Here is a 14,646-nt window from a genome sequence, read left to right on the forward strand (position 1 = left end):
CTGATGAGGTTGATGGTTCTTTTTGTTTCAGATCTTTGTGGAGTACGTTTCTGCTGTAGACTGTCAGAAAGCCATGCAGGCCCTCACTGGCCGCAAGTTTGCCAACAGAGTGGTGGTCACCAAATACTATGATCCAGACATGTATCACAGACAGGAGTTCTCAGGGTAGAGGGGAAACAGGAGGCAATACATGGAATTAACTGGGACCTCCTCTTTCCTGCTTCCTCAAACCTGGTTTCAGCTCTTCAGTATTGTGTGTTCTCTCTCCAGTATTCACAGCTAGTACGTTGTAACCCTATCCTCATTTACTACAGTAGTACAGATTTTTGGGAAAAAACACTAGATTTTTACATGCGTCTTTTAGATACTCTAACTGATATATTACACCAACAAAACATATCTGTGTGCAGTGAATGAATTTAGTCTGAAATGTATACAAATAAATAAAACCATGCTATTTGTGTAGGATTCCCTTTGCAGAAGTAGTATGAATGTCATGTGTACTTAGATCTAAAACCAGACTACTGTAACATAGCCAGTGTTGCTGTCTTTCTTAACTCTGGAGTCAATGAGATGATACAAAAGTGAAATGTTTAGATTTCTATTCTGAGCACAAGCTGTTTTCTTATTTTGTCTCTTAACTTAAAGAATTGTTAAGTCGAGATGTACCTATATTTGATAGCTATCATACTTTCACTGTGTGATACTGAGAAGTAACTAACAGTGAAGTGTTATTGTATACCCCCCAGAGTCAGATGAACTTGTGAATGCCATGTTTATGTCTCTGCATCCAGTATGAAGGAAGTTAGGGGTAGTTTCACGAGCCAAGTACCATAGACTTCCAATCATTGCAATCATTGCAATCATTGCGCTAGCAACTTCCTTCAAACTGCACGTAGAGACATAAAAATGGTTTCCGCAGGTTCATCTCACTCTAGGGAAGTTTAAAACTGAAACACCTAAAACTTGTGTTAGAAAAACACTCTCAACACTAATAATTACAAAGAGTGAACAAAATAATTGTTTCAACAAAGTCATGATTTGGGCATTTTCACAGCGGTTTAAACCCATAACCTTGACATTTGATGATTGTTTTGTGTTCGTGCTCTGGATTAAGAATTTGTGTCATTTAGATTGTAGCAAAAAATTACAAGGTCACAAAAATACCATACTGGCAATAGAAATGGACATTATGAATAGTTTTTTGAATAAGAAATATTTGGTCATCCTACAGGAAAGGATGAGGAGATTTTAGAAGATGTGCTTTTAATTTCTGTAAATAATGTATGTAGCTAATGTATATCCTGTGTTTTTGTTATCAGATGCTTTCGCAATTGTATGGAAGAAAATTGGTTAATTTATTTTTACCCAAAGGTTTTTTAAGCTTCATGAAAATTGCAGACGTGAGTTGATCCAACATTGTCGTATGACAGTAATTCATATCATTCATCATTACAGTTAGACTACCTTTGAGTGTTTTATTATGTACTGTATATCACATACGATTACAACAAAAACAGTATGCTTCATTATGGGTACATTGGAAATCAGCTTTCAACTAAATACATGCAGTTCATTGATTCAAAAMAATTATAAATACTGTTTTTGTAAATGTGGTTTTGAATGTGCCAAAACTGAAAGCATTTTTATGTACACATCTAACCTGCCACTGCCATGCCTTGAATAAATGCCTGCATCCTCTGTCAGTCTATAATAGCATTATTGTTGCTATGAAATAAGGCTGATGTCAATTTCAGGACAGTGGCATCTTGTGAGATCAGATCCAGTGAGGAAATGTGAATATACTGTGAACTCGCACCAGACTGATTATCAGTTCTGCTATCAGGCAGTAGAAGGCAGCAAAGTTGAGCTTTATCAGGCTGGTCTCATAGACTAGACATAACATAGTAAACGAAAATCCAGGACACTCAAATTAGTATAATATGTTAATAAGACATAAGAAAAAAGGTTACTTAAGGCAAAAACGAAAGGAGGGTATATATAACACAAATGTGTATCAACCCAAAGGTTGCATGTTTGAATCTCATCACGGACAAGCATTTGAGCTAATTTGTAACTTTGCAACCACTTTCTTCTTTTGAGCTACTTTGCAACTACTTAGCATGTTAACAAACCCTTTCCCTAACCCTGACCTTAACCCTTTAACCTAACTCTTAACCCTAATCTTAACCAGGGATGGGCAAAATGTACAAAATACAATTACAAAATATAATTACACAAAATACCATAAATATTGTATCAAATTAAACCACACAATACTTCTATTTTGAAATGTATTTAATTAAAATACATGTATTTTGTATTTTAAAATACAGAAATATATTTGCAATTAGCCGGCCCAGAATAGCAATAACATTAAAGAAACTTCTTACATGCTATAACTGTGAAATGTTGTTGTTTATCTTCCTTAGATGATTGCCATGACTGTAAGTCACTCTGGGTAAGAGTGTCTTCTAAATGACCAAAATGTATATGTGAAAATAAACATACCAAAATGAACTGCAAAGCACACTGGGTATTATTACCTTATAATAACCCCTAGCCTAGCTAACATTAGCCACCTAGCTAACGTTAGCCACAACAAATTGGAATTCGTAACATATAGTACGGATTAGAATTTGTAAGATAACATACGAATTGTAACAGATCATACGAATTGTAATTCATAACAGAAAATACGAAATGGATGATGGACATCCACAAATGAATACATACCAAATGTAACGTATCATACTGATTTTAGCTTCACGGATTTTCGTGAAGGGATTTTCGTTTAGCTTCACGGATCTTCATTGCGTCAACCCATGAGTCCAGGCTGAATTTARATAGCCAACTCCTCAGCTGCCTAGGACATCCCAGATTTCGACCGGTCGGGGAGAGCTCAGAGCTCACAGGATTTGACAGATGTTCGAATCGGATAAACTGCACCGCAAAGAGAGAATTTGTTTAGCATTTCGGATTTACATAGTGGTAGCCTATATGCGACAAAATGTCTGGACTAAAGAGTGCGAATCCGTGTAATAAATTCCAAGCGAACATTTTTTATAAAAGTAAATGTCAGAACTGCTTCAAGTCTCGGGAGCTGCATCTTCCAACTGATCATGGTAAGGACCAGGTAAGTGAACAAACATATTTATTTTTTATTAGTTTTAATACTTTGGCTATTACTCTTCTGAATGTTGATGACAGGGATGACAGATGGGCATGCACTCAATGTTGTATCAGACAGAGACATTCCTTCATATTGTGTCAGGTATCACGTTCATTTGTGAAATTGAATGAACATAACGCAATAGTCTAATTMATCTGTTGTAGAAAATGAAGCAATTTAACTGAATGGCCCCAATGCATGAGTCAAATATTTGTCACCACACACCTCCCAGACTGTTGTAAAGAGACCGTTGACAGCCCAACTGTCAGCACTCAGCATGCCATAGGCCACAACAGGTTATTATTATTTTAGAAAACATATACACCATTGCTATCTGATTATTTTGTGCTCATCTCTCTGTGCCTTGTAAATTTAGAGCCATTGGTCAATGAACCTCAGCTAAGTAAGCTCCTGTTTTAAAGCATCTGGCTCAGGTGTGAAGGTTAAGTATAAAGTATACAAGTCTGTTGGAATTTTTGAGGAAAGAATTATCTCATGTTGAGAAGCACTCATAACACAAGAAACAAAACTCTCTGACAAAGAGTTGAGCAAGTTTGAGTCAAACAATGGAGAGAGTCAGAACATTCCAGTCTTTGGACATCTGAAAAAGAGCACAAAGAGCAGTTTATCTTCCCTTTCCATGTCAACAAGATTATCCCTGCCTCTTACTTACGGCATATTGCATGGACACACTTCATCTGTTCACACATTTTGTAAATGCAGCATATCACTATAGAACACTGAATCACGAACGGTCACTGGCTAATCCTACAAAGAACATTCCCTAAAAAAGATAGGATTTATTTCCTTTGACATTCAAAACATGAATCAACGAGTATTGATGATCCCTGCCAGAAAAAGCCAAGACCCATAGGATGGCATAGAAAAACGATTCATTAGATAGAACCTTCACAGGTCAAGACCCAACTCATTTCTCCTTGTGTTCCCATGCTTGACAGGCCAAACCCATCTATGGAGGCTGGCTCTGCTTGGCTGCTGAGGGGACAGACTTTGACAATCCAAGTTCAGAGGTCAAGGTAAGAAATGACAAATACTAACCTAGTCTTGGGCTATGCTTGTACAGAAATGTATCAGTAGTACTAGTTTATATTCTGATTAAGCTGCAAGTTATTCAATATTTGAGGCATTATTGCAACATTATCCATAACAACTCTATTCTCTAATGGCAGAAATGGCAGCGACGATTTTATCCTTTTATGAGCATGGCAGCATGAGCTTTGCACTGGACGAGTTGGTAAGAGATTCTTATTTGAACACACACACACACACACACAACACACACACACCACACACACACACACACACACACACACACACACACACACACACACACACACACACACACACACTCACACACACACACACACACACACACACACACACACACCAAAAAAGCTAGCAAACCAGATCATCCAACATTAATAGAGGTTAACTACAGTATATATGTCCTGATGTATGTTTTAATGTTTTATGAGAGGATTCACTATGCATCTTTTAGCCAGATGTCGTGTGTAGTACAGAAGCAGATGAATTGGGATTAATCTGTCTCTAATGCCACATCCCCCTCTCCCACTGACTTCTGAGAATCTCCTCCTCTGCTCTCTTTCATGTTACTCTATATAGCCTGTATTAAACTCAGTTGCAACGGTAATGTCTTGTTTGTGATGGCCTTTAACCTCCAAAATACTTTATATATATTTTTTTGATATTTCTAGGATGGTACAAAGATACCATGATTAGCATCATAATCTCTGCCAGAATTTCCGGTCAGACAAAAATTATTGACATTGTGTATCATTCCTTTAGACAAGCACTCTGCCACAAGGAACAGTGAACATGAATCTGTACACGGTGATGACGCAGGCCTAGACAGGCCAGAGGACGCTTTGGTGCGTCATCACACTGACAGAGTTCTTTATCCGGGGAGAAACAAGGAGATCATCAATGGGTCAGTAATGCTCTTGATATTCAGTATGATATATTCACTCCTGACTTACTCTCTGATTTACAGTATGATATGATATCACTCCTGACTTAACTTCCTTGATATTACGTATGATATTATATCACTCCTGACTTAACTTCTCTGATTAGATCAGATGAATATATCACTCTGATTAACTTTCTGATATTACAGTATGATATGATATCACTCCTGATTAACTCTCTGATATATCAGTATGATATGATATCACTCCTGACTTACTTCTCTGATATTACAGTATGATATGATATCACTCCTGACTTAACTTCTCTGATATATCAGTATGATATGATATCACTCCTGACTTAACTTCTCTGATATTACAGTATGATATGATATCCACTCCTGACTTAACTTCTCTGATATATAGTATGATAGGATATCACTTCTGATTTAACTTCTCTTGAATTACATTATGATAGGATATCACTCCTGACTTAACTCTCTGATATTACATTATGATATGATATCACTCCTGACTTAACTTCTCTTGATATTACATTATGATAGGATATCACCCCTGATTTACTTCTCTGATATTACATTATGATAGGATATCACTCCTGATTTAACTTCTCTGATATTACATTATGATAGGATATCACTCCTGACTTAACTTCTCTGATATTACATTATGATATGATATCACTCCTGACTTAACTTCTCTTGATTTTACATTATGATATGATATCACCCTGATTTAACTTCTCTGATATTACATTATGATAGGATATCACCCCTGATTTAACTTCTCTGATATAATACTTATGATAGGATATTCCCCTGATTTAACTTCTCTGATATTACATTATGAAGGATATCACTCCTGATTTAACTTCTCTGATATTACATTATGATAGGATATCACTCCTGACTCTAAACTTCTCTGATATACATTAATGATAGGAATATCACTCCTGACTTAACTTCTCTGATATTACATTATGATAGGATATCACTCCTGATTTATCTTTTCTGTAAATTCTTGTCTTTGATGGACAATATTTTGAATCCCTGTCATGTCTGTGTCGTTTTCTTTTTGCCAGCTGGCGTGAACAACTAGTCGTTTACCCACGGACATATAAGCAGAATCAGAAGAAGAAACGTAAAGTAGAACCCACTACTTCCCAGGTGACAACTTCTTCTTTTCATAACATTGTAACCAAGATGCCTGGTCARCGGTGGCCTAAATACATGTTTGAAAATATTGCAAGAAAATATGTCAACTACTGTATATGTCAATGATATGTTATGCCTTTACACATTATGATAATGAAAACATATTGTGTTCATCAGGAGCCCAGCCCAGCAAAGATGGCTGCCACTGAGCCCAGTTTCTCAGTCATGAAAAGTGGTGACCCTCGCTCCAGCCCGTGGCAGGGAGAGCAGCCCAGTGGGGATCCGGATGTGGCCCCTGTCTGGACTGTGACAGATACTGATCCACTGGGCCTGGACGAGACCCCTGCAGGTGTGGAGGAAAGAAACCAGCCAACACACATACACACACWCTCAGACAGGCTTTCAAGTCTGTCAGACATCTAACACTGTCCTAACTTCCTGCAGGTGGTCATGCATACAGGATGAGAAAGTTGGCCTTTATTAGTGGACAGATTCATTACCAGTGTAGTAGTGTTATTGAAAGACTGTAGAAAAGGATGCAGGGCTCATGCTAAACAATAATCTCTAATATATTTCACAGACACAACTAAGATTAATTATGCGAGCAGAGCAGACATTTCTCTTAATAGCGGTCATGTGATGAACGGTAAGTGCACACTAACTATGTGGAGGCAGACTTATTGGTGTGTCTGGGCCTAGGTTATAATGGAGAGCAGGATCAACTCCTGTAGTGCAGACTGTGCCTGTAGGGGACTTCATTAGGCTGWTGTAGATTACAGATTTTACAGCTGCTTTTCCATGGCCTGGGAGCAGATGAAAAGGAAAACAAACTGGAGGCATCTCTTTAATGAGCTGTGGTCTGTTAGGTGCAACTTTATAGTGACACTATGTAGGGGTGTCCCTCGAATGTCTACTATGGTCAAACGTGACTCCTCCTTAGATAGGAGACATTATAGTAACTATCTGACCAGATTCCTCATATAACAAGTCTTAGAAGTTCGATTTTTCAGAACAAGATTCTCATAAAAATCTTGCCACTGTCCTGCTATTTGTGTTTCGGTTCAAAAGCAATGACCTAAAGTATCATGCAAAACATAGACCTAACCTGTGCAGTCACAGTCTGAAAACAACCCTCTTTATTGAATAACTCTCCTCAGGTCATGATCCCCACRACCTCCCTTCAGCCTCCAGTGAKCCCCTGACCTTTGACGGTAGTCTGCGGCTCTCCAACGGCTCCTGTATCAGTAGCTCTGTGAGTTCCCTGGACTCTGTGTCTAGCGAGGGGACTGACACCAGCAGCGACAGCCAGCCCACAGAGTCTACGCCATACAGAGACCACCCACCTGCCAACAAGAACAACAGGGCAGAGAGAAGGTGAGAATCATGGAGAAGAAATGTTATCAGTTGTGTCTGATATTGGGAGATCTATAATGAACGCAATGTTCTTGGACATTAGTTACAATTTTATTTACTTGGTTTTGTATTTGTTGTGTGTTGTCATGAAAATGCTAACAGGCATAAAACGGGTTTGGCATGAGCTAGGACCAAATGTGCTAGCAATTAGCACTAAAGGACAGCAGATGCCTCCCTGTTTCTCTCTGTATAAAATGGTACACACATTACACACAGCTCAACAGCACATCAAATATCCATATTCTTCCATTAGGGAGGTAACGTTTTTTAAATTTAGCTTATAGAAGCGCTCCCAGTTTGTTCCCTAACTAACAGCATATACAGTATTTGGGCTACGTGACGGGAATACCTCCTTGGTCTGTGTGTTTCATTCATTGCCTTCTAAGGACAGACAGAATCCTTGCCCTGAATAAGGCCTCGAAATTCCTAAAGGATTGTGTAATTAGATATTTTGAAYGAATTKTWRTTCTGAGTTCCTCACWAACTGCCAGTCATCAGAAAGTAGGAGAAATGTCAAGGCAAGACATTACACTGACTGAGGGCACAGTATTATGTTTGTGCCAACTCATACAGATACATACATGCCTCAACAAGAATMTACCATRCCTGTTATAACAGGACAGATGCTACACCCACAGTTTATTAAAGATAGTARTCYCTTTTGMGGTTATACTGTATATACAAACTCTCTATCTGATTCTTCTAGGYAATTCCATCTATGTAATATCTGCTATCTTTCTAAACAAAACATGACACTGGAGGTGAGGATGTCACTTGAAATTCKAATTCAACAGTAGCACTAGATGGATGTAGGTGACATGGGTGTCCTCAGTCTAGGCKCAGCTTGGGGGTACAGAATAAGTGGCGGRGACATTATTCAGCTGTKATCCTGAAGTTCTTCCTGCAGGAAGTGATGTCACAGCCCACCTGTGAGGGGCCATGGAGGACACCATGGCTGTTTGTTGAATGACAGGCTTGATTTTCCTGCTTTTCAGCTGCTACAATGAGCCAGGGAAGGCTGGGAGGAGTGCTGTGGGAGAGGACCTGGGTCAGGCTGGATCCAGGAAGGGGAGGAGTGAAGCTCGCAGCAACCAGAGAGAGGTATCAGTCACACCGTCACAGTGTTTTTACATTGCAGTCAGTCCTCCCACTCCCGGTAAGGCTTGTCACATTCCTCCACTATAACACCATCACTTGAACCACACCTCATAATCCAAAGAGTAACCATAGCTTTTAAGAATAGCAACACTTGTTACCCACCAGGAAGGCCCAAGACAAGCACCCCTTTAGGACAGTGTCCAGTGAATAGTGTTTCCACATKTACACARATAGATTGGTATTTTACACACCATTGATGGAGTCTGTCATTGTTAAGGTAARGTACACGTACGTGTACACCGCACAGCTGTTCCCGCTAGTTCTCCATTGGACTTGTTTGGACATGACTCATAAGACCAMGTGTTGGAGAGGCAAAGACGTCACCTCAAACGTTTCGGCTCTGGCCTGATTGCATGGTGTGTAAGGCTCATGGACAAGGATGAAGCGCTACTCTTACATTCCACACTGTCAGGTGTGTGTGTGTGTGCCACGTGTGTCCACACTGTCAGGTGTGTGTGTGTGTGCCACGTGTGTCCACACTGTCAGGTGTGTGTGTTTGCCACGTGTGTCCACACTGTCAAGTGTGTGTGTGTGTGCCACGTGTGTCAATATATGTGTGTTTAGTTCCATACCGGTATGCAGGAGTTTGGCATGGCTAAGTCAATCCTTCCATCAGCCGTGTTGAGGCATGTGTTAGTGTGTGTGAGTAAGACAGGGGGAAGAAGGTGAATAATTCAGGACTGTGTTGTGTTCTCTAACTAAACTGGTTTTAATGCTCTGARGGGGCTCCGTCTGCACTTCATGCTGTGTGTTGTAATCTCAGAATGGCATTCCTCTTAGACACATTTTCCATTTACCCAAACATGGATACTATGTAATTAGGGATCTGCCTGTAAGACCCAGACAAACCTCTGCTAACTCATAACGGTGATGGTATCTTACAGTACAATGACCCAGCTGTTGTATCTGTAAAGAGCTGTTGTATCTGTAGGGAGCTGTTGTATCTGTAAAGAGCTGTTGGATCTGTAAAGAGCTGTTGGATCTGTAGGGAGCTGTTGGATCTGTAGGGAGCTGTTGTATCTGTAGGGAGCTGCTGTGTCTGTAGGGACCTGTTGTATCTGTAGGGACCTGTTGTATCTGTAGGGACCTGTTGTATCTGTAGGGAGCTGTTGTATCTGTAGGGTGCTGTTGTATCTGTAGGGAGCTGTTGTATCTGTAGGGAGCTGTTGTATCTGTAGGGAGCTGTTGTATCTGTAGAGAGCTGTTGTATCTGTAGGGAGCTGTTGTATCTGTAGGGAGCTGTTGTATCTGTAGGGAGCTGTTGTATCTGTAGGGAGCTGTTGTATCTGTAAAGAGCTGTTTGATCTGTAAAGAGCTGTTGGATCTGTAGGGAGCTGTTGGATCTGTAGGGAGCTGTTGTATCTGTAGGGAGCTGCTGTGTCTGTAGGGACCTGTTGTATTGTAGGGACCTGTTGTATCTGTAGGGACCTGTTGTATCTGTAGGGAGCTGTTGTATCTGTAGGGTGCTGTTGTATCTGTGGGGAGCTGTTGTATTGTAGGGAGCTGTTGTATCTGTAGGGAGCTGTTGTATCTGTAGGGTGCTGTTGTATCTGTAGGGAGCTGTTGTATCTGTGGGGAGCTGTTTGTATCTGTAGGGTGCTGTTGTATCTGTAGGGAGCTGCTGTGTCTGTAGGGACTGTGTACTGTAAGGGAGCTGTTGTATCTGTAGGGAGCTGTTGTATCTGTAGGGAGCTGTTGTATCTAAGGGACCTGTTTGTATCTGTAGGGAGCTGTTTGTATTTGTAGAGACCTGTGTTATCTGTAGGGAGCTGTTTGTATCTGTAGGGAGCTGTTGTATCTGTAAAGAGCTGTTGTATCTGTAGGGAGCTGTTGTATCTGTAGGGAGCTGTTGTATCTGTAGTGAGCTGTTGTATCTGTAAGAGCTGTTGTATCTGTAGGGAGCTGTTGTATCTGTAGGGAGCTGTTGTATCTGTAGGGAGCCTGTTGTATCTGTAGGGACCTGTTGTTCTGTAGGGAGCTGTTGTATCTGAGGACCTGTTGTATCTGTAGGGAGCTGTTGTATCTGTAGGGAGCTGCTGTATCTGTAGGAGCTGCTGTATCTGTAGGGAGCTGTTGTATCTGTAGGGAGCTGTTGTATCTAAGGGACCTGTTGTATCTGTAGGGAGCTGTTGTATCTGTAGGGAGCTGTTGTATCTGGAGGGACCTGTTGTATCTGTAGGGAGCTGTTGTATCTGTAGGGAGCTGTTGTATCTGGGGGACCTGTTGTTCTGTAGGGGCTGTTGTATCTAAGGGACCTGTTGTATCTGTAGGGAGCTGTGTATCTGTAGGGAGCTGTTGTATCTGTAGGGGCTGTTGTATCTGTAGGGAGCTGTTGTATCTAGGGAGCTGCTGTTGGTCATGTGTTTGAGGCTAGGAGGCACTATCACTGTACAGTATCTCCTGAGTCAAGTGCACATCTGTTTGTGAAATGACAGTCACCATGTTCTCAGACTGGCTCCTGTGATTAAGGTAGTGACTAAAGCATAAGTATCAGTCTGTCTACTCCTGACAACAACAATACATGACCAGCATTTAGGATTAACACTACAGTATAGAATACATGTACAGTCCATACTGGTACACAGTATGCACATTGTACTAGATGTAGAAAACATACTGTTGATGTCACAGGAGGCTGCTGAGGGGAGGACGTCTCATAATAATGTCTGGAATGGAGTGAAATGGAATGGTATCGACACATGGAAACATGTGTTTGATGTGTTCGATACCATTCCACTTATTCCGTTCCAGCTGTTTACTATGAGCCCGTCCTCCTCCATGAAGGTGCAACCGGCCGCTTGTAGTTGATTTTTCACAGACTACGGCTGGTGTACTGTATATCTTTCTGTTTATATTATGAGATACTGTATGAACTGTTGAACCCAGTAATATGATTTAGCTAGACACATCATACACAGTATGGCCATCCCATGGGGTCAAAGGTTTAACGTTAATCTCTGATTAAATCCCTCTGTAGGATTTTTCTCTTAAGTTCCTGCCCAGTGAACATATTATCCATGTGATCATTTATGTTCCTCCAGTTCCAGCAGGTTTTTTTATTTGGGGGGGGGGGGGGGGTATTGGAGTGAGAGGTCAAATGCCTGTTCACAGTTCACTCTGTCCCCCTGGCTCAGATTCCCCGATAGTCCCACTTCCCTTTCCCTCCTATCCTAGGGAAAAGGGACTTTCATGGAAGACAGCAACTGTCCAGAATGGTCAGTGTTGTTGGAGAAGGCAGGAGGCTAGTTCACACTGCTGGCGGGAGCAGAGTGTTCTCTCCCTCATGTTACTGTTATGTGTCCTTGGATAGTTTTCTATGCAAATAGCTGGGCACAGACYAAGAATGTTCTGGATTTACTGAAGTGGTTGTTTTTCCTTTTTTTATTTTTTATTACGTAAGAGTAAAAAGAACGAGACTTTTGAAGGCTCAAGTAAATGAGAAAATAATCTTGTTTCATATGGTGCCGCTGTCTCTAGTTTCATTTAGCGGTGGCTAATCTAGATTTAAAGGGACTCTCTGATGTGTTTTTTAGAGCTATTTGGTTAGCCAGGATGAAACCCAATATGAGGTAGCTTTGGTAGGTAACASTCAGGGATGTGGGAATCTTGTTAAGACAGAGATTTGGGACTTTTAACATCCCTGGGCTTGTGAGACTGGATGCCAGGGGCCATCAGGGATAATACAGCCTCCAAAGTATTTTCATACACTCCCCAGCCAAGCCCAGTCACCAGAGTGGAACTCATTCTTAATGTGAGTAAGGTTTAATAGCCCCTGTATAGAGAGCACTTCCTCTCTCCTGCTGTGTCCCACAATAAGCCTTACATCTCACNAGTATCTCCTGAGTCAAGTGCACATCTGTTTGTGAAATGACAGTCACCATGTTCTCAGACTGGCTCCTGTGATTAAGGTAGTGACTAAAGCATAAGTATCAGTCTGTSTACTCCTGACAACAACAAATACATGACCAGCATTTAGGWTTAACACTARAGTATAGAACACATGTACAGTCCATACTGGTACACAGTATGCACATCATTGTACTAGATGTAGAAAACATACTGTTGATGTTACAGGAGGCTGCTGAGGGGAGGATGTCTCATAATAATGTCTGGAATGGAGTAAATGGAATGGTATTGAACACATGGAAACATGTGTTTGATGTGTTCGATACCATTCCACTCATACCGTTCCAGGCATTACTATGAGCCCGTTCTCCTCAATTAAGGTGCAACTGGCCGCTTGTAGTTGATTTTTCACAGACTARGGCTGGTGTACTGTATATCGTTCTGTTTATATTATGAGATACTGTATGAACTGTTGAACCCAGTAATATGATTTAGCTAGACACATCATACACAGTATGGCCATCCCATGGGGTCAAAGGTTTAACGTTAATCTCTGATTAAATCCCTCTGTAGGATTTTTCTCTTAAGTTCCTGCCTGACGGAACATATTATCCCATYTGATCATTTATGTTCCTCCAGTTCCCGCAGGTTTAAAAAAAAAAAAAAAATTGGGGTCAAATGCCTGTTCACAGTTCACTCTGTCCCCCAGGCTCAGATTCCCCAGATAGTCCCACTTCCCCCTATTGTGCCGCTGTCTCTAGTTTCATTTAGCGGTGGCTAATCTAGATTTAAAGGGACTCTCTTGATGTGTTTTTTTAGAGCTATTTGGTTAGCCAGGATGAAACCCAATATGAGGTAGCTTTTGGTAGGTAACAGTCAGGGATGTGGGAATCTGTTAAGACAGAGATTTGGGACTTTTAAACATCCCTGGCTTGTGAGACTGGATGCCAGGGCCATCAGGGATAATACAGCCTCCAAAGTATTTTCATACACTCCCCAGCCAAGCCCAGTCACCAGAGTGGAACTCATTCTTAATGTGAGTAAGGTTTAATAGCCCCTGTATAGAGAGCACTTCCTCTCTCCTGCTGTGTCCCAAATAAGCCTTACATCTCACAACACTGCCTGCCAGAGACCTGTCATGACTTGTGGTTCTCTGCTTTGATACAATGCACACGTCCAAGCTGTCTCAGTCATGATAGAGTAAAGGGAAACGGCATAATCTTGTTTTTTATTTGCAACAAGCTTACAGTAATACAGGACATGATCACATTCGCTAATCCATCTTACACTTTCTACATTGTACTTCAGTAACTGATATTGTCCTGTTGTTGCACCCAGAAACTGCAGTCGTGTGGAGATCTAACCCAGGTCAACTCACCGTCCCTCCTCCTCAGAGAAGAGCTAAGTCACTGGACCCAGGACCCGGAGTCGGTCATGACTGTGAGTGCTTATTACTTTTGGAATTTCTGTACACTGAAAGCATGGGGTCAAGTTGTAAAACATGTCAGAAAACTGTCACAGTTCAAACAGGGATGCTCTCATAATTTAAACAAGTATAAATGAAAGCCCCAAGTGGATTGACGGCAGTTTACTTTTATGTTGAAGTGTCTGAAAACTGTATGACCGTGCCTCTTTGAACTCCTGACTAACTTACTGTCTTATCTTCCTTACAGCCTGATTTGCTGAACTTCAAGAAAGGGTGGATGATGAAACTGGATAAGGAGGATCAGGTATAGGAATGGACAGATCAAGAATGTCTTTTACTTTCGTCACTGAACACCTTCCCACATTTCTACCCCAAAGGCACATGGATCCTGAATGTGTGCGTGTACATTTAGTGATGTTTAAGGTGCTTGGGTCCTTGCTATGAAAGTGAAGCCTGACAGTTCAAATGTGTTATGTAGGTTTCTGCATCTACTATTCCTTATTAATG

The 14,646-nt window shown here is 40.9% G+C and overlaps 2 protein-coding genes across 2 annotated transcripts in view; both read left to right on the top strand.

Moving 5' to 3' along the window:
- LOC111980590 (splicing factor U2AF 65 kDa subunit) overlaps positions 1 to 169 on the top strand; it is a 6,158-nt gene extending 5,989 nt beyond the window's left edge. The window contains exon 11 of the mRNA XM_024011403.2: positions 32 to 169. Within this exon, the coding sequence (XP_023867171.2) occupies positions 32 to 169 (138 nt within the window). The remainder of the gene's footprint in view (positions 1 to 31) is intronic.
- Positions 170 to 2,903: 2,734 nt separating this feature from the next.
- LOC111980124 (putative leucine-rich repeat-containing protein DDB_G0290503) overlaps positions 2,904 to 14,646 on the top strand; it is a 21,868-nt gene continuing 10,125 nt past the window's right edge. Inside the window, 12 exon segments of the mRNA XM_070449793.1 lie at positions 2,904 to 3,136; positions 4,132 to 4,209; positions 4,363 to 4,381; positions 4,384 to 4,427; positions 5,000 to 5,052; positions 5,103 to 5,141; positions 6,224 to 6,308; positions 6,474 to 6,645; positions 7,454 to 7,670; positions 8,705 to 8,810; positions 14,052 to 14,153; positions 14,387 to 14,443. Coding sequence (XP_070305894.1) covers positions 3,011 to 3,136; positions 4,132 to 4,209; positions 4,363 to 4,381; positions 4,384 to 4,427; positions 5,000 to 5,052; positions 5,103 to 5,141; positions 6,224 to 6,308; positions 6,474 to 6,645; positions 7,454 to 7,670; positions 8,705 to 8,810; positions 14,052 to 14,153; positions 14,387 to 14,443 — 1,098 coding nt within the window. The 5' untranslated portion in view covers positions 2,904 to 3,010.

This window comes from Salvelinus sp. IW2-2015, linkage group LG20, assembly GCF_002910315.2.
Source record: "Salvelinus sp. IW2-2015 linkage group LG20, ASM291031v2, whole genome shotgun sequence".
Taxonomy (NCBI): domain Eukaryota; kingdom Metazoa; phylum Chordata; class Actinopteri; order Salmoniformes; family Salmonidae; genus Salvelinus; species Salvelinus sp. IW2-2015.